Source organism: Aspergillus tubingensis (assembly GCF_013340325.1).
Source record: "Aspergillus tubingensis WU-2223L DNA, scaffold_11, whole genome shotgun sequence".
NCBI classification, from domain to species: Eukaryota; Fungi; Ascomycota; class Eurotiomycetes; order Eurotiales; family Aspergillaceae; genus Aspergillus; species Aspergillus tubingensis.
This window is the reverse complement of record NW_023336285.1, coordinates 1,217,317-1,243,674: the sequence shown is the minus strand read 5'-3', so window position 1 is coordinate 1,243,674 and position 26,358 is coordinate 1,217,317. Positions and strand designations below refer to the sequence as shown.

The window sequence follows — 26,358 nt, the reverse complement described above, 5'->3', positions numbered from 1 at the left end:
TTCCGTACGTATCATGACATGACACCCTTGGGTCTCTTTTCGTCAGGCAGGCGGGTTTCTCCATCCATCCACACTTTCCATGGCTGAAGAAGATCTTCATCTCTCATCTATTGACTACTTTTCTTTGTATTGTATGATCCGATCGATAATGATGATTACTGAAGAACAAAAGGCATCCCAATGTGTCGTGCGTGTGTGAGTGTGTGTGTGTCGTCTTCTCTTTGCTTTTTTGAGGTCGATTTGATACAGAGAAAAGCAGCGTGGTCTGGTCTTTCTTTTCCTTATTCGCGCACTACTCTCTTCCGGTTCAATGTGTCTATTTGTCATGCTGAGTTGCAAGGCAAGGCAAGGCAAGGCAAGCTTACTTGCTTGTTTGCATGCTCCTCTTTTTCTTTTTTACTTTTCCGTGCATTGATCGATCGCGGGTGGAAGTATTCTTAGATCGAGGGAGAAGGTTCAAACCCGAAAACAAAAGTATTTCAATTTGTTCGTTGGAGTCACACTACATAGAGTGTAATAGAGTAATTAAGTAAAAAGGTTCGGTCCTGCTTACTTGGGAACCTAAGTAGTAGTACTGTCCAGGTTCTAGGACGGGGAGGAACTGGTTTTATTGGTTATTGGGGTAATGCTCCCGTATCATCGTCCGTCAAGTATCGACAGCCTGGCTGGGGTCTACATCTCAATCAGAGGGTAGACATTGAAGAGCCTCCTGCTTGGTATGTATCGGGTAGTTGGTTATTAGATCCTTGCTATGATGACTCAATGCGTATTAGCTGACAAGCTTCTATGATTTGGCGGCATGTGTCAGAAAGGCCTAGACTTGAGCCACTCGGGACGTGACAAGGCAGCATTGACTGTACTGATCAGGCTTTGCAGAGACGAGCTGCATGGTGAATAACGACCATGGGTCTACAGAGTGCGGACCAACGAGCCAAGATCATGGGCAGTCTGTAGATGGTCCGGGGGTCAACTGCTAGCTGTCTATGAACGCCGGGGATGCTGAGATATTGGTCATGACAATTGCGAAGGGAGGCTGTGTTGTCGTTCGGTAAAGGTGGAAGGCTGCTGGCTGATACTGTGTTTGCATGAGCTTCGTCATGAGTGTCATCGGCAAGGCAGCTCTGCATGTATGTCTATCTAGGGAAGTAAATCGGCATGGCAAGCGGGACGACGCACTTCTCGAGTAGACGATTCCGCCTTGTATGGAGAGCATGACCAGATGTGAGATCGATATCGAGCCGCCATGACCCCCGGGCCACAGAGGACATCTTCCAGCATACGAGTGGATGCACGGGACTATTCAGAGCGTGGCGCCAGGCCAGTGGCTTTCGATATTCAATCAAATCAATTCGGTTTCGTGTAATCTTCGTTCACAGCCCGGAGTATTCGCTGCTCGGAAGGATTGTGAATGGTGCTGTGTGTCCAGATGGCTGGTTACATTGCATGAAAACGGGTATGGAACGGGAAGTTGTTAACAATGGTTTTGTGTATCGTTGGGGGGACGTATCCAGCAAGTCCTGAAACTAGCCTTTCTTGGCTCTGAGACAGACCCTCTGGCTTCATTCTGTGCGACTCGAAGAGCGTACAAGACTGGCAGATGGGATCCCACTGCCCGCTCTGTGTCCTCGTGCACTTGGACATGCCAGTCCGTTGGCTAAAGCTCCATCAACGTCACCATTGCCACTACCGCTCAATCAGGCATGACGGCCGCCCTTCATCTCGTTTTCTTTGGCGCATCGGGTTTTATGACTGGTCCATCATCAGACTCCATGCAGGTATATGCCTCGCAGCCACCGGCGACTTTCTCGGTTCTTTTTCGTTGCTAGATTTATTCGTGCCGCTCTCCGTACGCTGCATAACAGGGGATACTACTGAGGCTAGGAACACGTCAGTCATGACCTGAGAAGAGTATACAGCTTACCTGTAAAGCCTTACCGCCATGGACTGGCAAAAGGGATCGGGAAAGATAGGGCGTCACTATTCAGTGTATCCCAGCACCACTCGCATCAATATTGAAACCGGGCTGTACTATGCACCGATGATAGACATCAGCATAGACAATTGATCGACTGACTAATAGCCTAAGAAGTTGCACAGACAGGATGGATGTAGTAAAGATGCGCCGGCTTGCGGGCGCGCCCAAAGAAAAAGTTGCAGGCCTATTCGTAGTTATAGCGCGCTTTGTCGAACAACCAGATGCATATTGCAATTGGTGAGAAAGAGTCATATTGCGGAAATTAGAAACGAAAGCCCTTGTAGCTGACAAGGTGCAGGGCAATATCAATAAAGCAGAAAGTGGCCGGAGGCCGTCCTTTCACTACAGGTGGTGGCAAGACCAAAGAGAGCTATACTCACCAAGCAAAGGGTGCCTTACAACAAGACTACACCTGACCCTGCCTTGACAAAGAATCCTAGTTGATGGCAATTGGGAAATCGTACAAGTGGCTGACCAGAGTCTATGCAGACCGCATCCAATACTTTCGGGTCCGAGGCTACAGCGTTTTTAGCGCAAGTTATCGGCTATGACACGCGTTGCAGTGATATTTGTGCTCCCATTATAGTAGTTCATGAGAATATATTGGACCGCTTGTGCTTTGGGACGCCAAGAACGATCGTATCTATCAGGTTTATCCTGTACCTGTACATTAGCATGAGGGAAGCGGTTGACCTTGTCGAGATCATCTTCTCGATATGATGGTCCGTTAAAAATAATTGAATAAATGGGGCCAGATGTAAAGTGGAAATCACACTTCGTCGGGCAGCTGAAGCTGGGGCACTAAAAGCCTGCCAAGGACTCATTCAAACGTGGGAACATTAGGGGGTCCCGGAAATTAAAGCCGATTGTTCTGGACTCTAGATGAGCTCAGCTGCCTTGATTGGCATGACAACCGATGTGCGGACTATCTTGATGGTCCAAACCGTAATATCGGCCAGTTGCAGATGAGAGCATGCCATGGCTGTCCCTTAGCTCGATTATGGCTTATAAAGGTAATTATTTGACTGTCGTACAGGAGTGCCGTCCGCAGAGGGTATCAGCCACCACCAGTGCGGGTAGAAAAAGTCAGCAGGTGAAGAGAAGAGCGTATCGCAGCTATTGCTCCTGGAACACTGAAGATGCGAGTCAATCGGAAGTACTCCATCTGCACAAAATGTTAGCACGGGCAACCCTAGGACAGGTCCAACACATTCCCGGATAGGCTAGAAGCCACGGTCTTGAATGGGACCTTGTTCGAACTCTAATATGGACGGGTTTCCGGGCGGACGGGCCTCTCTTAACCAAGGAAAGGCTGGGGCCAGTTGAGACAAAGAAAAAGGAATTAGTTAAAGAAGTTTACTCACTACGGACATCGGTAGTGGAGAAAGGTTTCTTCGGAGTAGGAGTAGGCTTGCTTCCCACGAGTCACGGTAACTGTGTCTCCATAAGATGATACTCTGTGATTCGCTAATCAGTCCCCACGGGTATTAGTGGACTCTAGATCGAGCTGTGAATGGCGGCCAAGACAGCAAGCAATAAACTTTTGCTATTGTGTAGGCGGCCATCGTGGAGGGCATCTATCTGGACATGCCAATAATAGACGAAAGGCCATGACGAGGACCGTTGCCTGAACAAGGTTTTTTCTGACGGTGCCAACGGCAAGGCTACTAGTCAGTTGAATACCATAACAATTAAATATATAAATCAAAAAAGAAATGGATGGATGGGATGGAGGAGACAAGGACAGGGACGATAACGGGGTGGATGGTCGAAGGCTGAATTGTTGTTGTAAGAAGAAGGTCCATGCAGGTATGCCGCTATACTCTTTGGGGATGACCCCATGCGGGGCACGTGCCTTCGGTCGGGTTGGGTTTAGCGTCACGATGCGGATCCCGATTCATGTTTTGGTGTGTCTCCGCCGAACCAGGCGCACGAAATTCAAAGGGGAAAGAAAAAGCAGGGAAAACAAGCAACTCCACAAACAAATTCCCAAGATGTTTACCATCTGGAAAAGGATCCAGTTCGAGGACTGTCTTTTCACTGTTTCTGATCTTTCAGGAGAAAATTCGCCCCTTTGTCGATATCATCATCATCTCATTCATCATGACCGATCAGCAATGTCCTTTCTAGTGAGAAATTTGAATCTCATGGGTCTTTGACGCCCTACCCTTGGACTTCAACCCGCCGACAGGCTCCATTCAACGGGCTAATGGGGCTTACCCTGGCTTGAAATGCAACCTCCGTCTCTCGCCCCCCCTGGTTCAAGGTTACTATGGGATTCGCGCCGCATCCCGCGGACACATCCTGCACGACATTCGCCCTCCCTCCATTAGGGACCCCATACCCTTCCTTATACAGGCCTCCAACAAATGGCTCTCAATTAAAACCCCAGCACTTGGTCTCCACCAATTATACATCCTTGGCTACTTTTTTCAGCACGGTGCATATCACATCTCAACCAACTAGCTTCCTGCGAGCCTGGATGATCATGCAGCCACATAATAATCCTTCACCGGATAAGGAAAAGATGCCAGAAAATAAGAGGAAAAAGGAAAAGGGGAAAACACAAAACTAATTAAAATTAAGGAAAGAAAAAGAAAAGAAGCGAGAAAGAAGACACTTACGCCCACCCCCACTGGCTGGGATACCAGAGACCACTACTTAACCTACTAAGTATTTTTTCCCGCTTCAGGTTCGGCGGTCTCCTTTGCCCTCTCACCAATCAGTGCCTCTTCTCGATTCTAGAAAACATTGCCGTGTGCTCCGTACAGCAAATGTTACTTTCTCCGTACTGGCAAGGGTGGTGTGACTGGAAGAAGGTATTATTGTTGCTGGAGCATATTCCCTAACTATTACTAGTACAGCCAAAAGTTCCAACCGATTAGTGTGTATGGGGCGGGTCATGACTACACACTGCTCTTTGTATCGGCCGCATTTTGGATTCGAGTCGTTTCCAAATTGTTCAAGCCCATGTCGGTGAGTGAACAAACCACCATACGGTAACAAGAAAGAAAAATATAAAAAAATAAAACTAAATTGACAATAATGAAATAAAACAACCGTTGGATCGAACATGTCGATCGCCTGATCTCTCATTCATGCAAGAGCTACTGCTGCTCGTGCCTCAAGCACCCGAGATCCTCTTGAGAGCATCCAAGGCCGGAGCTCATGCCTAGAACATGGATTCTTTTTTTGGGTCCACAGGCCCCTGTCTGGGACTGTACAATTTTTTACGGAGTACATCGACCGTTCGTCAATGGCCTTGAAAGCTATTGGTTGTCTGCATCTGCCCAAGCTCAGTAGTTATCAACAGTCTCCATCATGCGACTGGGGTCTGCACGATTCCCGGAGTGATGATCGTCGCTACTAATCCGTTCTAGCACCATTCTAATTTGTTTTGCTGCACTTTGCCGTTCGCCGGGTGTTCACACTAAGGACAGCTGACTTTGCCGGTGATGTTCTGTATGGAGTATGGACAGTTCACCAATCACGCCGCCAGCTGAACCATGTCCAAGTTGGTCTCCATTCTGCTCTTGAGTTTGTGCAGCCTTGAAATCTGCCTAGACGTGGACCATGGGGATGTAACATGGATTTCAACGAATGCCGTGTCTCTCCAACGGTTTCGACAGGGTCCCAAACTCTTTTTTATCCCTTTCGCGCCATTTTAGTTGATACACCCATTATCAGCCAGGAAGGCAATTGCTCACTCCACCCACTAATACAATTAAAAAAAAATCCAAATAGAGAGAAAATGAAATAAGAAGAAAAATTAACAATAAAAAGAAAAGAAAGAAAAAAAAAAAAAAAAAGGTGAAGCATATTGTTTTCTGGGAAATAAATGGGGGAGGGGGGAGTGTGCCGAAGGGACGAAAATGGAAAACGGAAGAAAAACAAAAGAGCGCCTTTTCTATTCGCGCAAGCGTATCCCAAAGGCAGCACGCATTGTAGTCCGTTTCTTTTCTTTTTCTTCTGTTCAGTCATGGATCGGAAACAACAAATGTCTTTGACCCTGGCCTCGACTAAACTCAACAGCAAACTCGTGGCGAAAGTGGTATTCGCTTTCAAGCTTAAATTGGCAACCTGAAGCTCCCAGGGCTTGTGCACAACGAGCTTCTGCAGACATTTCCGCCGCATCTTACCAGGATCGCTCATTGGTCACCGTAAAGGGGCCAGGCTAGGTAGACAGCGGAGAAAGTGGGCGTCGTGTTGGTGTGGGCAGGAGAAAATACCATGACATGAAGGAAGTGGTTTTTCATCCAACACCGGGAAACAGATATCAAGCGACCAGATCCCTCGACTACCGGTCCAGGGAATTTTTACCAGTCAACTGCTCGTCCTGCACGGCGGCTAACAGTCCTCTGCGACTCAATTCTCCAATTTCTTTGTCAAAATTCCTGATTAATCCACCGAGAGGCCAAATTGGAGCCCTGAGCCCAATAGTTATCTCCTTGACGTGGACAAGCGGAACATTGAGATAACCGATATACATACATATAGGGTTGCATCTCAAAATTGGAAGCTGCAGTGATAGATGCAAAATAACCTTCCTCATTCTTGACTCAACTTGCTCGTCATCTGCCAATTGATACATGTGAGTCTATTCCACTTATAAAATTCAGGATTCTGCACCAACAATAACTCTATGGCACATGCATCTCTATCTTCTCCCTGTCCTTGTCTTCCTTCTGACTCCATCCACATTCATTGCTTTCTTTCTTCTTCTTGTGCCTTGTTGAGTGCTCCCATCACTATTCCGTTGTCTGAAATGCTTCGGCTACCACTTGATCCTTCCATGGTTATTGTTCTAAGCCCTACATCTTTTGTTCAGCCAAGCCACTTACCACCGATTACTGCACCGTGGTGTGGGTAAGCTTATGCCTTGACAGCACTTGATACATTCTGCCTCTATTGTAAGATTTACCTAGCAAGCCGTTGAGAGATCCTTTCCGTCATGGCTGCCGTGGCGAACATGGAACGCTGAGCACAATCATCTACGGATGCTTCTATGTTTTCTTTTTTTTTTTTTTCTTTCCCTTTCTAAATCCACGGAATTTCCTTTTTTGTTTGGCTCTTCTTTTCTTCCCCAGATTAGTTCCGTTCGCCCCTCTCTGTCGCCCCTTTTACATGAACATGTCGTCTACCTCAGTGGGATCGAATATCTGATCAGCCACAATATCTTCGAAGCAGATTTACTTCGAGCACTAGTCGACCTTTGTCATCCTCGGGGATTTGGAAAGGTCCATAATCTCCTGTGTTGATTTCCTTTCAGCGGTTGGTTGAGTCACTGACGGTGTTATAGAATCGCGTCGCTATACCAGGGATCTCGCCATTTCTAATACCTCCGAATAAGAGCGATAGTGTATGTCGAGGCGCGCGGTTGTAAGACCAACAGGATACTTCACTAACACCTTTCGCTAGCTATCGCCTTTTCAGCTTCTAGCGTACCCCTGTTGGGCGCCGCCCAAGCCTAGCGCTCGCCGGGCGTACTTTTAGTGCTTTAGTTTGCGTTGATTCCAAGGGTCCCAGACGCGAATCGGTCTCCTGCGTCTAGCTTGCTAAGCCAAGATACCCTGATTTACTGATCTACCTTGTCTTGAAATTCGTTTTAACGGCAGTTTGCTAGTTGACTGTCGCAAGGTTGCAAATGAATCACTGTAAGTGGGCTCATTTCTTGTTAGTACCGTTGGGAACTGGGTTTTTGTCACGGGTATGGTTTTCTTTATTACCGCCAGTCTTTCCAAGATACGATTTGAGGAGCGGGCTTTGCACTCGTGACCCAGTTGCGATTTGCTTCTGACAGGCGATCTACATCCGGGGTGACGTTTATTTCTTCCTTTTCGCATCTCAAGCTCTTCTACTCGGTTACACCATTTCAGGCGCTCCGTTCCTCTGGTATTATAATGACATCAGGAAATACTGCTTCCTTGGTCGACAGGGATGGGGGTCCCTATTTCATACCGGGCTGATCAGATAATTTGTGTCCTTTCTTTTTCGTTCCTTCCGGCTTCCTTATTTCCTCGCATTGTTCTTGGTGCATCCCTATGATATTCTCGTCATCCAATTCTGTTTTTTCTTCTCTCCAGTATTGCGCTGTGGATCTACTCGCTACCGAATGGGACCTGGCAATGCGATCTAATCATGAGCTCTTTCTTAGCAACGCTTCTGCAAAGCACCTTTCCACTGGACGGCCCGATAAACACCGACGGGGACTATACAGGGACATCACGACCATTTTCGAGTTCGACAGGCTTTTCCATGGATGAAGAGGAAAATACCCGAAGGGGCGGTGCTGTTGGCCACCCGCTGGCGCAGCCAGTGTCAATACCAGCTACCAACGGCCTGCGATACAACACACAGCAGCCTGCGATGCAGGAGGTACCGTAAGTTGTCTTTCAATTCGGACTGCCCTTGTGCTCCACTTGGCCCGCTTGCAGCCACTAGTCACAGCTTCTCCCTTCTAGTCCGAACAACCTGAATAGTTGGCCCAACGCCCTCGATTGATTTATTATTCTTTATTATTTTTGCTCTTATTATTATTATAATTATGATTATTATTGCTATTCCTTTTCTATTATTCTTTTTCCTTTTTTTTTTTTTTTTTTCCGCCTCCTACCCCCCACCCTTAATTATTATCAACATGATTTTGTCGTGTGCTGTTGATAATAATGATGTTGATGGCAATCTTGATTATTCCTGAATATTTCAAATTCAGTCACTTTAGGTCTGGGGGGGTGTTGAGTGGCTTTATTTCATTTTCATTTCTTATTTTCCTTTTTTGATGTTGTTTCCCTTTTTTTTCTTTTTTCCCTTTTCCTTTTTCCATTCTTTTCCGTGTTGAGCGCCTATTTCTCATCATCCATTTTCGTCACTGCTCCCTTCTTTCTTTTTGAATTTCATTTTATTCCTACTTCCTTATTTTTTTTTTTTATGTCAAAGTGCCGTCCTCAATGGTCTATACCAAACTGCTGCTTGCATGCGTCTACCTGCTGCTCCCTGGTCGCATTACCGAATCTTTAGCATATCCTCTCGCAAATGATGGCCGCACAGCTCGTCGCTGGTTCATTTATACATGCCGTATGGTCGTGATGCGTTGGGATCCAAGCGTTCTATATCTTGTTTTCCTTCTGCTGTCATCCTCGACGATTATTTTCGGCAATAACCCAGCAGATGCAACAACTTACTGACCTGGGTCTGTTCTTCTAGCTTTCCGACGTCTCCTACCTCCATTCTCATGAGCCCTACTGACACATGCTCTGGTTCGTTTCCCTTTATCTCTCGGTTCCCTGTCATCGGCTAACATGCGCCTTACATCAATATGGTGCGGTGCTTCACAGAAACATTCTCTCCTTCATCGAACTCACTGTATACACATTCTTCAGGAATGTCATACGATAGAATGTCGGATTACAGATCCCATCGGGTGCCCCCACTGTAAGTGTGTCTCAATCTTTGGTTCTTTGTTGACATGCACCGATTGATAAGAAAACTTTGGGACCTGTACAGTCAGCCGCCCGCCAACATGTCACCCAGTCTGCAATCGCAGGGGACAAGCGTCTCTGGAAGTACCTCCATTATGGGGCGAAATGATGGGTATCCGGGAGCATACACACTCCATCGAGGACCGTTCCAAGGACCTTTGACAGGTCTTGGGGAAATCAATAGGATCACACCCTTTGGAACAACCCCTCGAGGTGTCATCGAGGGCACTATGGATCGACCTTCGAGCGTGTATATTGGGTCGGGGACTATGTTGATGGACGCCGTCCAGCAACGTTTGCCCCAGCCAGTTGCCGATGCTCCTCCTTTTGGCGAAACTATGGTGATTCAACCGGTCGTCTCCGGAGCTCAAACCATCACTCCTGAGATACAAGCCAAGATACATAAGGGTTTCTTCCAGGTCGATGACAAGTGGACGTGCTATAGACGCAATTATTTCTCAGTCTCATGTTCGTTTACGTTGCAGCCGTGGTCAAACGCTCCACTATACGTGAAATTGTCGGAGCATGGGCCAGAACGCATTACAAGATTTGCCATGTCAATTTCCGCCGTAGTGAACCAACAAGTCGGGGAAGTTCGGGAATTGGTTCAACACACCCCCAAACGGGACAAGCAATCGGAAAGAAAACCGGGAAAGGTCATATTGCAACCCTCTCAACCTACGCCCTTGGTTCTGGGTCATGGAGCATCACCAAACAGCAGCCAGCATGGGTTTTCGTTGGCCTCACAGTCGGCTGGGTTATCGCTGGATTTCGGTGGTTACCCAGGAGCGAGCCAGCCTTCACAGCCGCCAACCCAGCACACGTTTGAGCGAATTCAGTTCCAGAAGGCAACGGCGAACAATGGAAAACGGCGAGCCCAGCAGCAGTACTATAACCTAGTCGTTGAGCTCTATGCTGAGGTCGCCAGTTCGGTTCCAGGTACCGATACCCAATGGGTCAGAATTGCCAGGCGACTTTCGCATCCAATGGTAGTCCGGGGTCGCTCCCCGGGCCATTACAAAGACGGCCGCCGCGATAGTTCGACCAGCATGGGCCCCGATGGAGGGAGCGGTGGCTCCGGTGATGGAAGTGGAGGGGCTGTCCTCCCCCCAGGATTAGGAGCAGGTGCACGGTCTCACTTGGCCCTCATGCCGTACGACTCTTCTCAGCGCGGTGGGCCACATTACGGTCGAACAGATTACCATCAAATGACCGCGCCAGACCAGTCACCGCTAAGCGAGAGTCCACACATATCGTCATCCTCGTCATCGGCGTTTGATATTGGACTCATGAATGATAACACTATGGATCCGATGGACTCGATGAAAAGCTCGTCCAGCATGGATACCTATCAGGACTCTAACTATAGCGTTATGAACAACCGAAAGCCGGCAAGCCATTACCGCCATCCACATCCCTCATTCGAGTACGAATCCGTATCCAAAACCAGCGAAGAGACCGGCCATGCATTTCCCCAACCATTTGAGTCGATGGTCTCTATGGTGACGAATAATGATCAGCATGAACCTCCGCATTACCTGAAACAACCCCCTCGGCTAGCTTCTCACCTGTACCAGCACTCTAGTAGTAGTGGCTTTGACCCCGTCTATTCGACTCGCACCGCTGATGGGAGCTCTTATGGTCGATTTACCAACTCCCAAAGTCTGTGCGCTTAGCAGGTCTCTGGAATTTTCCTTACCATCTCAACCCTTGCGAACTTTTCATGCACATCTCTTGTGTTATGTGTGTGTGTCCGTCGTTGTCTTTTCCTTTTCTCACTTATGTTTACATTCTCTAGTTTCTATTATCTTTTTGTCATCTCTTTTATTTCCCTACTTATTTTTTTCTTATATCTTTTCTTACTTCCTTTCCTCCTATTCTCTCTCTTCGTGATCCAGACGCTTTTGGAAAGCTTTCCTTCCAGTTTCTCATATTACCTGTTCATGAAGCAGAAAAGATTTGCCCCAGATGAAGTTCTTCTGTCCCGAGCGCCTCACCCTACGTTTGCCGAAATGCGTTGGTTGCATTCGACGGACATCCGATGACTTATGCGTGCTTATAGACTGCGAAGCTGAGCTGACCTGCCCTCTCTCCCATGTTGAAAGAAAGTTGAAATTGCATTACCACGGTGACAACCCCTTTTGGGATCCTTGTGCACCGGGGCTTGTTTCATTCCCTTTGCTTTTCCTTCGCCCCACTTATTTTTTTTCTTTCTTGTCTCCAGCCTGTCAATTTCCTTCTCTCTCCTCCCCCTCCCATCGCAACCCCCTATTGATGCTGCCTCCGGAAGGACCAAAGGGATGATGCATTACTTCCATTCCCCGTTTACAACAGACGGGGCCCAAAATATCTGAGTTTCTACATGTAGACGAGAGTTGAATTTTCCTTTTTCCAGAAAGGCGAAAAAGAAAACATAAATACTATTTACTATGATTTTGGACTTATTAATATTTTGATGCTAAAACAAACTACTAAAGAAACTTCGTTTTAGAATTACGAACCAACAGTAAGGCTAAAACCGAGTGTCTCTCGCATAGTGGAGAATTTCAGGACCATTCGAGAAACCGGCGAACGAAGATAGTAATAATTCGCATGCGAGACCCAGCCTGCCAGGGAGAAGGATTATAGTTCGCCAGGAGGGGGTAATAATTGGTTACTGCCGGGGTAGAATTTTCTCCGATATGCTGCCCTACTTGGTCCAGCCAGGTATGCCGCTGTCAAGTCAATCCAATCTCAACTAACTAACCCTGTTCGCTGCATGCGGAGAGGGGGGGGTGTCTTGAAACCAGAACCAGAATCCCATGCACGGAAAAAGCAATATGGAAGGGTACGAAGAAACCCAACGAAGCGGATCTCTCATATCATTCCTAAATAGGAATTGAACGTACAGATAACATGAATTGCCAATGAATCAATGAAAGAGAGGGGAAGAGAGAGTGTGTGTGAGAGAGAGGGAGGGGAGCCGGATAAGGGACAACGGATTGAGATCCGAGACTTCTAGTTATGCAGTATGCCGTAATTGATAGATGATCGATAGTACCAAGATTAGTAGATGATCATCATCATGCTTCTAGCTCACAGCCGTGGCAAATTCCGCGGTAAACCCAAGGACATGTATTTACCTATTTGAATGGAGGTCAGGGAGAGGATCAGGGAGGGTGGGGGGGAAGCTGTGTGAGGAGGGAATTGGTGGTGGTGGTGGTGGTGGTGGTTAGGGGAGGTGTGTGAGAGGGAGAGTGAGAGACAGAGAGAACAAGCCATTAACGACCCCGAGCCGCCCGGATCTCAGGCCAGATGACGAGGGAAGATCGACGAAGGGACCGAAGCCCCATCCTTTCATTTGTTGTTGCCGAGTTTGGCGGTCGGTCACCGACAGCCATTGAGGAGGGGGGTGGGGGTTAATTCCCAGTAAGTAATTTGGTGGCAGACATGCCCGATAGGTACATACACTACTACTAGTTTGTGGTAGTAAGTAAGTTACTAGTAGTTAGTGGGTGGATGATTGTTGTGACGGAAGATCGATGGATGGGAATCGATCGTTTAGTTTACGGTTAGTTTTAGTTTTTAGTTTAGTTTTTTTAATTTTCTAGTTTACGGGGAAAGATTTCCTGGGGGTGGAGTTACTCTCGGTAACTACTGATACGTACTACCAACTTACCGTACAGACGCGCTTGCCCGAAACCAAATCAACCAACACACACTTACTTACTTCTACTTCCACTTGCTGGTTGCTGGTTGCTCCATACATACTTACTACTCCAGAAACTCACATAGTACTCCCTCTCCTGTACTTCCTCCCGCCCACTTACGTTGCCAAACTCAGCAGGAATGAATGAAGAACCAAAGAATAATAGACTGCAATAACAGACACCCATGCTAGAAGCAATGGAGAGAGAAAAGGGAAAGAAGATAGGGCCAATCACTCCTTCTCCTTTTTCCCGCGGCTTTTCCTTTGTTGTCGATATGCCGGAAGGGAAAGGGGATCCTTTTTCCGCCTCACCGGCACCATCCTGGCTGCTTGTCTGTCTGTCTGTCTGTCTTTCTCACTACTCCTCCTCACTAGACAGCAGACTAACTGACTAGCTCCTGCTCTTGACTACTGCCTAGTCACAAACTAACTATCTACCTATCGATCTATTAGGTGAGCTCACTCCTGACTTGCTAGCTTGGTAGCCAGTTCATCCACTACTATCTATACATACAGCACGCCAAGGTGCCCCGGGTAGAGTAGGTAATTGTCCCCTGAGCATGGCTCTTCCTGCGAACCTCATCAGCCGGTGTCCACCTCAACATCACATCTCATCTCATCCATGTCTCTCTGTTGCTTCCCGCCTTTTTTCCCTTGGGCCCCATATTGTCGCCCCCCACGTCAGAAGTCCCTGGTCCTTCCATGGCTGCAGGTGACGGCACTCGAGCGACGTCAAAAGGAAGATGCAACTAACGCGACGATCATCCCACCAATGCGTTCCATGATCGACCGGGCATACATTAGGCCGCTGATTAAATCTCGTTAGTGAGCGTGCATGCTCTCTCCCCTTTTAGCGCCTCCCATCGATGCTCCCCATCGCGGCGGCAAGTGTAGCTAGCCTACTGGGTACTATCCAGGATATCCAGCCTCCAAGCCTTCGGGTACAACTCCATCTCCATGCGGGATGACCACTCGCTCCAAGCGCTGACGGGCGCGTCTGTCTGGTTGAGCCACTCCTTCCAAACCCTTGGGCTTCTCGGCACGTTCCGGAGTCATCCTGACCCGACACTTGTTTTCCCTTTGGTCTGAATATCAGCCTGCAAGGACTACACCATCGCCGTACTTTCGGACCCGATAAATTCTAATCTGCCGGACCTTATCTCTCTCACTCTCTCTAGTGATGCATCTGCATCCATCTCATCGGGAAAAAGAAACGCGAGAATCATTTAATCCATACTACACAACATGTCTCCTTCCGTCGACCATCCAGGCGCCATAAGCAGCAGCCCCCACCCCCCAACAGATTTCGGCAGCGTGGAATTATTGTCCGTCCCAATAGACTATGCAGAACCAAAGCAATGATAAACCATCTCACACCAACCGGACACGCTTCACCTTTCCAGTGGTTTCCAACCTCTGTAATGCCCGCAGGCGGGGTCCCCGATGGCTACCAAATACTCCAAGCATTGCTGAGGCAATATTGGCTTCCCTAGAATGGCCCACCATGCACGTCGTACAAGGGAGGGGGTGAATGACCCGGGCAAAACTGATGGGGCCCAAGCCTTGCAAGCCACAGAAGGCCTGGTAATTTTGACCGACAGAAGTACGGTCTGGTAGAGGGCGGCCAACGAGAACGCCGCAATGTCCCTTTGGACAACTCTCCGGATCGTTGTGCAACCGTTGCATCCAATCTGCGTCAGTTTCACCGCACCAACGTCAGCGCCCAACGCAATGTATGAAACTTGTCGACTTGCCCTTTTCAACGGCCAGGACTCCAGTCGCTGCCACTTCCATGCGCGCCCCCTACTCTTCCCACGGGCGAGTCGATGGGATGCAACCCGCCCCACCCATCTTCCTGGAGCAGTTGATGTCGCAGATTGGAGCCTTCGGAGTCTTGCATGCAATAGCCGAGCAGTATCTGAGTCCAATAGGGACCCCATGTTCGTCTGTACGTCAAATGATCCTGGGTCGCTGATCTCACTCCGTTGGATTCTGCTCGGAACCTGAGACCATGGTCCCAGTGTCGATTGTAATCCCTGGAAAGAGAAAGTCTACCAGCCATGCGAGGCCCCCTGTCGAGTGCTGACAAGGCTGTTTTTCGTGTCAACATTGGTCTTTTATGGCCAGCCCCCTTTACGAGCTGGTGAAGATACTGTCCCAGACAAACCTTTTTTCTTTCCGTAGATCATACCCTGTCACATCACCCTGCGCTGAGCTGTGTGGAAATTGTCTCATTTCCTTCTTTCGCCCTTTACTCGCTCAATTGCTTGCTTCGACCCCTACAAGCATCGGCTAACTGCCAGCGCAACTCTCTGGGTTCTTCATGGGCTCGTCAGCTAGTCGTCTCAAGACTTCTCCCGACATTGCATGCATGAAAATTCTGTTCCACGAAACGGCCTCCGGATGTTGTGTCCCGCCAACAAACTTCTGACAAGGCTAGACACACGACAAGAAATGAGCATCTGCTCCCCCTCCCTCATTTCCTGCTTCCTGCTGCAACTCGCCTAACTCTCCTTCTGACTCAAATGCCGCCTATCTGCTTCTGCCTATTTTTATTCTGGCCTATTCCCGTCCCCAGCTTCAACTCGCAAGAACATGTGAACGACGCCCATTGGTGTTTCAAAGTAACCGGTCAAGGCGGACTGCATCTGCGATAACCAAAAGTTGGGCTGCTGACGTCTCAACCCAGACCCCCAACCCCATTACCGTAGCCGAGAGTACCCGCCTCCATCTGCATCATCTACTTTACATCTTTCTCGACTCTCGATATCCGGACAGCCAGTTTCCGATCCAACTCCTCCTGTTCCTCCTTGGTAGGCGCCATACCCATAGCATTTTCCACTTGCGGCGAAGCCCAAAGCCCAATCGACGCCCAGGCCATCACGCCGATTCCGAATAGAGCTCTCGTTTTGGGCGAGAGGGACCGATATGAGCTGTGTGGTGCGTATCTCCCAGTCAGCGTAAAGCCATTTCCTCATTAGATTTGTAATAGACCACCCACCTCCAGAAAGACATCCTTGTAAGCAAGAAAGGTAAGTATACGAGAAACGGACGTTAAGAATGTAATCAGGCACCAGGTAAGTAAGGTAGTTCCACTCAATTGTTCTTTTGCAGTCCGGAAAGGTTGCGAATCGAGCTCTCGTCGGCAGTAACTTGGAATACCAACTAGTCTCGATACGGTTTAGTCAAATGGCGTTCAATTCCGCCTTCCTATTACGTCCCAGTCAATATAGCGCCAGGAACCATCGAATTAACGAAATGACCTGTATCATCTTCCCCCTCTTTCAGACACATCAGAAAAGAGAAGAAGAATTGATCTGACATATTACCCATCACAAGAAGCATGCACTGCATGTATATCACTCAAGATAGAAATTAAGATTTCGGCAATGAGACGTATATCATACTTAGATCCTCTAGATCAATTCTACATAGCAATTTCCTCAGCAAATTAATACTACCTACCTACTAGTCATGAAATTAGTGAAATAGTAGATCATGAATCATATCATATATAATGATAACCCATTAACATATATTCAATAGTAAAATCAATTGACTCATGCGTTGCAGCAGCTATCTACTAACGCTATGTAGTCTACCAGTACTTAGTACAAAATATTACTCGCTCTGTGATATCTATCTATCTAGCTAGCTAGCTATCTACCTATACTATCTATCATCTTACGTGAAACTGAAACTTGGCTATTAACACCAGTACTAGTATCCATTAAATGGACTCTCAATAGTACATCTACCTGCAGGTAAATGCTATATAGCAGATAGATAGATAGATAGGGACTTTATACTATCTTCATATCAAATGTGGGTTGTGGATTATTCCATTTAGGAGAAGAGATAGTTAGATGATACTACTTATGTATGGTACGAGTCATCCCACACTTAGCTTGAGTATACAGTAGATAGTAACTATCTTATTTACTTTTTTACTTTCGATGGTAAACTAGTAGTAATGACTTTAGCGAAACTATTACAGGGACTAGGTTAGTGTCGAGAGATAAGGAAAGGGGTAGAGAGAGAGAGAGAGAGAGAGAGAGAGAGAGAGAGAGAGAGAGAGAGAGAGAGAGAGAGAGAGAGAGAGAGAGATAGTATGAATAGGGGATGAAGCTAGGACATATCCATCTATCGATCTATTGAGTGGTTGCATCTCGATTTGGGGCATTTTTTTTGTCTGCTTCATATAGCTGCTACTGGTAACTTACGAACGAGGTAGAGTTGAATGAAAATTGATGAATTTTATATGGCATAGACACACCGGGATGAGTGAGTATCACATCGAGAGTTAGCTAAGCGGAGACATACACACACGAAGAAAGGAGAGAACATGATACATGTATATCATAGAACAACAGAAGTCGAAGAGAAAACGAAATTAGCAGGATCAAAAAATCATGCGAGCCGAACAGAACAGTTGCTGAGGGATATAGAGGATATACTAATTAAGCAGGCATAAGATATGCGGCTGATCGAGATGAGATGAGTTGTTCGCTGTCGCGGACTTGAGTTATAATCGGTGGTGTTTTTATTTCTTGCCGTAGGCACGGTCAATGTCCTCCTGGAAGCGGTTGAGGATCTTCTTGCGCTGGAGCTTTTGAGCGGCGGTCATGAAGCCCTGTCATTCATTAGTATACCGTGCAATGGAAGCGAAGAGATGTAAAACTTACGTTCTGAGGGGTCCACTCCTCGTCGGACAGGACGACACCGTTGATGATCTCAATACCCTTCAGACCACCGGCCTTACCAGCGGTCTGGAGCTGCTTGAGGACAATAGACTTCAGCTTCTCGTTGTGGACGAGAGACTCCAAAGAGTCACCCTCGATACCGTTGTCGTTGGCCAACTTCTTCAGGGTGGCTTCGACAGGGACAATGATAGCAACGGGCTTGTCCTGATCTTGGGCGGCGTAGACGCAGATGTTGCCGACCACGGGGGAAGAGCGATAGATAGACTCGAGCTTCTCCAGAGCAATGTATTCACCGTTGAGAGTCTTGACGAGGTTCTTCTTGCGGTCGATGATCTTGAGATGGCCAAGGTGGTCGAACTCGCCGATGTCACCAGTCTTGAACCATCCATCATCGGTGTAGGCCTCCTTGGTCTCCTCCTCGTTCTGCCAGTAGTTGCTGCTGACACTGCCTCCACGAATGTAGATTTCTCCCTGAGGGGGAGTGTTCTTCGTAAAGTAGCCTGCATCCGGGAAATCAACCAGCTTGACCTCGATAGAGGCGGGGATTTCACCGAGCGCGTCAGGGTTCCAGGCCATCGGGTCGTTCAGGGCACCCATGGCGGAGGTTTCGGTCAGACCGTAGCCGCTGATCATGGGGGCAACGGCCATGGACAGGAACTTTTGCGTGTCCTTGGAGACCGGACCACCGCCGTTCATCATAATCCGTAGCCGGCCACCAGTAGCCTCCTTGAGCTTGCGGAAGGCCACGGAGTCCAGGAACCAGGCTCCCGTATCAGCGCCGGGGAATCCAGCAGTCATGAGGAAGTTCTTGGCAGACATGGCACCCCAGAAGATGCTCTTGATGAGGAAGTTGTTCTTGTTCAGGTTGTTGAGCACACCCTTCTTCACGGACTCCCACACAGCCGGAACACCGACCAGGATGGTGGGCTTGAATTCGCGGATATCACCCTTGCAGTTGCGCATGGAAGCGTCCGACAAGGTGCGAGGGTTGCCGTAACCCATGGTACCACCCCAGAAGAGACAGAGGTTCTCGAACATGAATTCCAGAATGTGCGCTTGGGGGAGGTAGGTGAGGAGAGCATCCGAGGGACCGATGTAAGGGCCGACAATCTCGTGGATACCGGCAGCTAGGTAGGAAGTTGGCGTTAGCGGCGACTAGCCAAAGACATTCCGAATAACAACTTACTTGCGGCGATAACGTTCGCATGTGTCAGGGAGACACCCTTCGGGGGGCCGGTAGAACCAGAGGTGTACATGATACAGCAAAGGTCTTCAGGAGCCGGGGGGACGGGATCCACGGGGTTCTCTTCACCCAACTTCCGCAGCTCCTCGAGACTCATGACGTTCAGGTAGTCATACTCGGACTTGAGACGGTCCAGGTGCTCCTTCTTGGGCTCCTGGTCGGTGTTGTAGATGACGTGCTTGATGGACTTGACATCCTTCAGAACGTTGGCCAGGGAGGGGATGAGAACGGGATCGCAGAAGATGGCGGCACTGGATGTCTGGACCAAAGAGTGCTTCAATCCCTCCTCACCCAGGGTATCATATGCGGTGACAATGGTCAGGGACTGAGATGCGGAACCTGTTCACAAGGATTGCGATTAGTTGCCGACCAATGAGCCAAGGTAGATGTTTGGGCACAAACCGTGTGACATGGCCAGCCAATGTGCACTGCGGAATAAGAAAAAGACGCAACGTCAGCATTCCTCATGTACTTCGGTAAAGCTCAACTGCAGACTCACCTAGTTGCGCCGTAAAGGTGGATCTTGTCGGGCTTCTCCAAACCGAGCTTTCGCAATCCACAGCCGAGCTCCAGGGCCAGCTTCTCGTATTCGACAAAGCTCTTGTAGGTGTAGCCACTCATCTCAAAGTAGGTCCACTGCTTGTCGACCTCCTTCTCGACACCATCGACGACCTTCTTGACCTTCTTGTTCTCGACATGGGTCTTGACCAAGTGACGAGTTCCGACGGCCTTCGCATTGCCGTAAACACGCGCGGAGCGGCGGAAGACATCGTAGGTAGTTCCGACATCCTCAGCCGGGCGAAGGATGAGGCCATTCTTGGCGGCGGGCAGTCGACGAGGAATGGTCTCGCCCTCAACCGGCTCGTATCCAGGAGCCTCTACGGAGAACGGAGGCTTCTTGTACATGCGCGGTTGGATGCGAAGCTCCTGGAGCTCCTTCTTGGACATCGGCATCTTGGTGGGACAGGATTTCTAGATGGAGGGAACGGGAAGACAAGATCTGTAGGGGACTTGGTCTGTCCAACAAAGAATGGGGTGTGGTGGTCAGTCGATGTTGGAGAATTTAGGTTCGGTCTGAACGAATACGGCAATGGAAAAAGCAACAGCACAGAGAGACGGGAACCGGAGGAAGAGGGACGGAGCGCAGAACTCAAAAGACTTACGGGAGTGCAGAACCACACTGACGGACTGCAAACCGGGGGGGGATGAGGTTGCAGGTGGAGCCTTTAGCAAGAAAGACAAGAAGCCTTCCAAGGCGGGAGATATTGCGGGGAGAAAATACGGGCGGTAGATGGTAAGGGACCCGAATGAGATGGGGTTAAAAAGGGGAGAGAAGAAGAGGGGGAAATAGGAAGGGAAGCTGGAGAAGAGGAGGAGGTAGTGGAGGAGGAGAAGTAGCAGCAGCACCAGAAGAGGAGAAGATGAAGCTGCAGATCGGAAATGAAGTCAGAGCGAGAGAGAGTATTTGTTGTGGCTGGACGGGAGGTCAAGGCGGTCCCCCCAGTTAAGTTGCTTCCTCTGGCTCGTCCGCCACCTCCGGTTACAATGACGGATGGGTCAAAGTCCCTTTTTGCGATCCTTCTTCTTCCCCTGCACATCGTGTTCCTTGGTTCTATGATATGATCTGGTTTTACTGGCTAGTCGACTGATTTCTCCGCTCTTGCAATGCGCTACAATAGTTGCGATCGTGACAACGCTCTCCCCTTGAGGCCACGACTACTGTACCAGTAGTACCTCCCCTACTACTACTAGGCTCATGCATCGTCTAGATCGGTCGGGAATCTGAATGCAACATCATAAAGTACTAGCCGCGGTCCAGCACAGCCGACAACTTCAAGGTTCTGACACACGGGGAGAGCAGGAGATCATGGGGACAGACACAAACACAAACATAAACACAAACTATGGAGCTTGTCAAGCTGTCTCGACATGACAGCAGTACAGTAAGCAGATTAGATCACTACGTACCTATAGCCAAGGAGAGATATATGAACTAATTGAATCCACAATTCCAGAGATTCCCGCCCAGATGACGGCATAAGAAGCCTCTAGAGTCCAAGGGATTCGCAGTTCATGATTCAAGAAAAGCGATCGGAAAGTCTCGGTCGCGGGCTAAGCCCAGTTCCGCTTTTGTTGGGATTCCCACCGTCATTCTACAAATGACTATTAGCTATCCAGGACGTACTCAGGCACCAGACATTCAGTCCAAAGACTATTGGCAATTGACTTTGTCATGACCTCCTTCATCCACTTATGCATCAACCCTCTTATGCAGTCGCAGCATACATGAAGAAACGTTTTAAGGATCTCTGCGGTGTGACTGTGAGACCCCCTTCCCGCCAACCAATCAGAATGCCAGCCGTTACAATGCTGGAAAACTTCCCGTCGGTCAGAACCACCGCAAATTCATTATCATCACAATTCTTCATCCATTGCAAGCCCTTGTTGCAGTCAAAACTTCAATTCTCCCCGTTTCACACCCCGGTTGATCTCCGTTGTACAACGCCCGCCACTACAGATGAAATCTTCCGATTGACAGACTACATGACTAAGTACTACTAACTGACCAGGACAGCCAATATCAGAAGCAAACAAGCCTACCCTAAGTGGGAACTGAAACACTCAAAACACATACCCTCTGTATACCTAGTAGACACTAGACAGACAGACACACATTCTATCTGAAGAAACCATGGATCTACTCACAAACTTCCTCACCACCATCGGCGAAGAAGTCGAAGACGCAGAAGAGGGTATGTTCCCATGCTCGATTGCAATATCATCATAGCGTGTATACCTATATAAGCCACTATAAACACCCCGTATACCACACATAATAACCATTGAAACCAAAAACCATTTTCAAACAAATAGAATCCTTCCTCCTCTTCTCCCAAGACATCCCCTCCGCCAACCTAGGGTTCGTCGACTCTCGCGCCACAACCATCGACCTGACCATCCACGACCAAGACTATACCATTCATCAATCCCCGACTCTGCTATCATCTTCCAGAGCAGGTGGTACAACCGGTGCAGGTAAGTAAACCATTCACCATTACCCTCCCTCATCATCATCTTCATCATCACAGCAATACCCCAAAACCAACCAATCTAATATGATATGATATAAAACAGTCCTCTGGAAAATCACCCCCCTCATCGCAGAATGGCTCTCCAACAACACCACAACCACCAAGAATACCACCCCCAACCCCCTCTGGACACACAACATCCTAACCCCCACCTCCACCATCGTCGAACTAGGCAGCGGCATCTCCGCCCTCCTAGCCCTATCCCTCTCACCAAAGATAGCCCACTACATCGCCACAGACCAGGAATACGTGCAGAGATTATTCCGCCAGAATCTGGATGAGAATGCCAGCACTATTACTTCTACCTCTACCGGTGGAAGTAGATCTTCCAAGGCGGGGAAGAAGTCCACCAAAGCGTCAGCCTCCTCAGCAGCTCGGAAATCCCAGCAGGGACAAGCGAATGCAACAGGGAACGGTAATGGGAATGGGAATGTGATATTTACATCCCTAGATTGGGAGTTAGATGTTGCGGGATCGCTTAAGGAGGGGTTGGGATTATGTACTACCACTACCGTGGATGGTAGTGAAGAGGGTGGGGAGGAAGAAGATAAAGGCTTCGACGTGGTGGTGTCATGCGACTGTATCTACAACGATGCGTTGGTAGCGCCGTTTGTGCGCACGTGTGCGGATTTGTGTCGGCTGAGGCCGGTGTATACTCCCACTGGTACTGAGGGGAGGGGTTCTAGTGGGACAGGGAGGACGCCGACGGTGTGTGTGATTGCGCAGCAGCAGCGGTCGCCGGAGGTGTTTGAGGCGTGGTTGCGGGAGACGTTGAGGGTGTTTCGCGTGTGGAGGGTGAGTGATGAGATGTTGGGGGAGAAGTTGATGTCTGGGAGTGGGTATTTGGTGCATGTTTTGGTTTTGAGGTAGATCTAGACTGGAGATGGACTGAATGATATGTCTTTCATGGACTATGGACATGGCCTGAGCTGTGGAACTTTTGAATGAGACTCGTGTCTCTCAACTGCATCGTTCTGGCCAGAAGCTAAACAGCTATGCATGTATAAACATCCCAAAGCAGTATATGGACATTCTTGTGGGAAGCAAGAGCAAGGAAATAACAGACACAATAACTGTGCACCCGGGGTTCAAGATATCATCTTTGACTGGGGATTATAAAGGGTATAGAATGTACTAGTGATTGGAGGCATAGGGATGGATGGGCATGTGTAGAAGAGAGAATCCCCATCAATCCAAGCATACATGGAAAGAGGGTCAATCATTGCGACAAGAGTAAGACATTACATTATTAATGAACGTGCACAAGGCCTCCCACAAATAGAAAAGAGGGTATTGACGCAAGAGCTGCATATGAACAGAATCAGAAAAGCATGCTCGGACTATGCAAGGTGATAAAAATGCAAGTTTTGCCTGGTCACAGGCCAACGCAATGAAAATAACCAGTAATTATGATGTATTTGTATATATTACTTTGCCTCGGTTGTGTCTTTAGGGTCAGTATTCTCTTTCTCGGTCTCATGTGGCCGAGGGAACTCGGCCTCGTCCTTGATCGAGGGCTTTTGATCCGGGGACGCCTGGATTGGTGCCTCAGCCGGCCGAGGCGGGATTGAGCTTAGTCGCCCCCGGGGTTCATCCTCCGGGTCACGATCGATAATCGACGAGATGGATTGCTTAGTTGAGCCGTTCATTCTCGGCACCGGTATTTGCTCCGGCGCCGGAGGCATGGTCACCGGCGGCGCAGGCAGTGTCCTATCTGAGGCCTCCGTTTTCACAGGGACCTCCCGACTCTCCTCCTCATCTGACGCAGAAGAATATTCCATCTCCTGCTGATATCCCTCGCCATCCGCAGGACCCGATTCCAGGCGACTTTCTTCAGTAGATGCCCGGTTCACGGTAGCCACGGGTGGCAGCGGAGCGTTAGGATCAAACACTATACCGCACACCTCAAGCGCCCGGGATTGACTGCCCAGGCTACGATCCTTGTGCTTTTTGGTCAAATGGCACATGAAGCCATGCAAGGTCACGAAGTCGGCCTTGCCGCAGCCCGTAACAGGGCATGTGAGATACACCAAGCTGCCGTCCGACGGCCGCTTCCAGAGCGCCCGTCCAGAAGGGTCATGCGCGGCCGGACGTCCATGACGCTCCCCCCAAGCTTCAACGTTCTTTATGGTATATTTTTGTTTCCGTCTGATTGACGTGGCACCGGTAGGATCATGGTGAATGTGTTGCGGTGGAGGATGGGGCGGTGCCGCTTGTGCTGGCGGGGGAATTGGACGAGGCTCCGGAGGGCTCTGTTGCTTGAAGAATGCAAGGGTGGTCGCTGCATTGGTTTCCGATAATCGGCGAGGCGGCGTTGGTCGAAGCGGCGGAGAGTCCAGGCTTGCATTAAATCCCAGTCCCATTGACTCCCGCTTAATTCGTTTCCGTTGCCTACGCAGTTCCTGATTTGTAGGCAAAAGAATCCATGTCAGAGTTGAAACGGTGGGGAAATTTTATATCACAACCTAATAACCATACCTCTTCTTCTGCTTCCGCATTTTCAGTCATCCTACGAAACTCCTCGTCCTCTCGCTTCCGGATGGCGAGAAGATGACTACGGGCCGCCATGCGAGCCGCCTCTTCATGTTCCAGTTGCCTGAGGCGAGCCTCAATATGATCTATCTGAAATGGTTGACCCGGCGGACCAGGTGCAGGCGGACCCTGTTCCTGCAGTGGAGGGGGGTGGAAAGGACGAAATTGATGATGGGCAGGCATCATATGTTCTGGCGGGATTGGTTGCGGCGGATTCATTGCGATTGGATGGAAACGGGGGAGGCTCATAGTGTTGACATGATGTCCGGGGGCACCTCCGTTCATGCCATTCTCGTGCACGGGTGCTACAGGAGGTGCGGCAACTGTCATGGTAGAGAAGACTGAAGAAGAGAAATCCAGTCAGAGAATTAGTTGATCCAATCTACCGCTTTTGAGTTCTGGCATGCACATGGAAACTTTGTTGGAGAGTGCAGATGATATGACTCGGAGGAGGGGGGGATGGAGCGGAAGAAAAAGCAGCAGGAAATGAGATCTGAGGAATGGCTGAATAAGATGAAAGAGGGGAGAGGGAGAAAGAGAGGAACGAAGGAGTACAAGTGTGTAAGGCAGGGTGAGAAAGGGAGATGCCAGAGGGAGTCGAAGGAGAGAGGACAAAAAAGGGAAGAAGTTTATGACTGGATGATAAGAAGAGGATACAATGGGCTAGTTGGCAGAAGGAGGAAGAGGCCAAGGCTTCGTGGAGAAGGACCAGAATGCGTGGCAGATGTAGAGTTTGGGGTATTGACGAGAGCAAGTAGCAAAAGAGAAAGAGAGGGACTTACACTTGCAGCAAATAATCAGAAGAATAGAATGTCAAACGCAGCCAAGGACTACTTCCACCAAGCAGAGAAGAAAAAGAGGCCGCTAGTGCGATGCACCTTGCCCGTTTTTTTGTTTTCTCTCACCAGGAAATTTCCCGCGGTTTTTCCCTCGAATGTTCGGTTGAGATGGTTGTCAACCCACTAGAGTTGAGGGACAAATGCAGAGTGGTTAACGGTTAAGCAAGGGATCCAATGGATTGAAGGAGGAAAGCAGGCAAGACTGTCACAAGTGGTGCCTGTTTGTTGAGAAGCGCGCGCGCAAAAGAGATAGTTCTAGCGGGCAGCGATCCTAATGGAAGGTTTGCATGAAAGTTTAAACCAAGGGGGGGAAGAAAAAGGGAAAAGAAAAAAAAAAAGAAGAGTAAATGTAAATAGAGTAAAAGGGAAAGGGAAAAAGAAAAAGGAAACAAAAATAATAAGTTTAAAAAGAAAAGCAAGAGAAGGGGAGAGAGAGAGGGAGAGAGAGAGAGCAGAAGGAATACTAATCACAGAAGAGCGAGCGAGGGCGAGAGCAAGATTGGAACAATACTGGTCAAAGTAATTAAACCAGATCGAATGGGACAGCTCTAGACAACCACTAGAGAGGTACGCTAGCAGCTAATAAAACTAGTCAGTAGATAGTAAGTAGTGATTTTACGGTCAGTTGGACCTTGGAAACAAACAAGTCCATGGATAAAGTCTGGGACCTGCAACAGCACTAGTGAGCTCCAGTGTCAGATGTAGTAATAATTGACAATAATGCCCTTAGTACGATGTAGTACAGACTGCACAACTTGTCTGGTTCATTGCCCGTTTCTGCAACCTGAATGGAATTCCGACTTGTGGG

The 26,358-nt window shown here is 48.7% G+C and overlaps 7 protein-coding genes across 7 annotated transcripts; 3 read left to right on the top strand and 4 right to left on the bottom strand.

Annotated features, from left to right (window-relative positions):
• Window positions 1-6,740: 6,740 nt before the first annotated feature.
• Window positions 6,741-7,468, top strand: AtWU_09754 (uncharacterized protein; the record flags this gene model as incomplete). Its single annotated transcript, XM_035504860.1, has 4 exons — window positions 6,741-6,841; window positions 7,122-7,212; window positions 7,275-7,334; window positions 7,394-7,468. 4 exons carry the CDS (start codon window positions 6,741-6,743, stop codon window positions 7,466-7,468), a joined length of 327 nt encoding a protein of 108 aa, XP_035360753.1.
• A 151-nt stretch (window positions 7,469-7,619) lies between these two features.
• On the top strand, window positions 7,620-11,129 carry AtWU_09753 (NDT80 / PhoG like DNA-binding family protein; the record flags this gene model as incomplete). The annotated part of the gene is made up of 5 exons (XM_035504859.1): window positions 7,620-7,629; window positions 8,130-8,355; window positions 9,179-9,231; window positions 9,310-9,406; window positions 9,479-11,129. The coding sequence occupies 5 exons, from the start codon at window positions 7,620-7,622 to the stop codon at window positions 11,127-11,129; spliced, it is 2,037 nt and encodes a 678-aa protein (XP_035360752.1).
• Window positions 11,130-14,900: 3,771 nt separating this feature from the next.
• AtWU_09752 (uncharacterized protein) lies at window positions 14,901-15,330 on the bottom strand (the record flags this gene model as incomplete). The annotated part of the gene is made up of 2 exons (XM_035504858.1): window positions 14,901-15,232; window positions 15,309-15,330. 2 exons carry the CDS (start codon window positions 15,328-15,330, stop codon window positions 14,901-14,903), a joined length of 354 nt encoding a protein of 117 aa, XP_035360751.1.
• Window positions 15,331-15,881: 551 nt separating this feature from the next.
• Window positions 15,882-16,156, bottom strand: AtWU_09751 (uncharacterized protein; the record flags this gene model as incomplete). Its single annotated transcript, XM_035504857.1, has 2 exons — window positions 15,882-16,074; window positions 16,143-16,156. 2 exons carry the CDS (start codon window positions 16,154-16,156, stop codon window positions 15,882-15,884), a joined length of 207 nt encoding a protein of 68 aa, XP_035360750.1.
• A 1,528-nt stretch (window positions 16,157-17,684) lies between these two features.
• Window positions 17,685-20,041, bottom strand: faa4 (long-chain fatty acid-CoA ligase FAA1; the record flags this gene model as incomplete). The annotated part of the gene is made up of 5 exons (XM_035504856.1): window positions 17,685-17,774; window positions 17,827-18,971; window positions 19,031-19,426; window positions 19,490-19,515; window positions 19,587-20,041. The coding sequence occupies 5 exons, from the start codon at window positions 20,039-20,041 to the stop codon at window positions 17,685-17,687; spliced, it is 2,112 nt and encodes a 703-aa protein (XP_035360749.1).
• Window positions 20,042-21,779: 1,738 nt separating this feature from the next.
• AtWU_09749 (S-adenosylmethionine-dependent methyltransferase) lies at window positions 21,780-23,049 on the top strand (the record flags this gene model as incomplete). The annotated part of the gene is made up of 3 exons (XM_035504855.1): window positions 21,780-21,840; window positions 21,962-22,123; window positions 22,223-23,049. 3 exons carry the CDS (start codon window positions 21,780-21,782, stop codon window positions 23,047-23,049), a joined length of 1,050 nt encoding a protein of 349 aa, XP_035360748.1.
• Window positions 23,050-23,606: 557 nt separating this feature from the next.
• Window positions 23,607-25,041, bottom strand: AtWU_09748 (uncharacterized protein; the record flags this gene model as incomplete). Its single annotated transcript, XM_035504854.1, has 2 exons — window positions 23,607-24,581; window positions 24,658-25,041. The coding sequence occupies 2 exons, from the start codon at window positions 25,039-25,041 to the stop codon at window positions 23,607-23,609; spliced, it is 1,359 nt and encodes a 452-aa protein (XP_035360747.1).
• Between the last annotated feature and the right edge of the window lie 1,317 nt (window positions 25,042-26,358).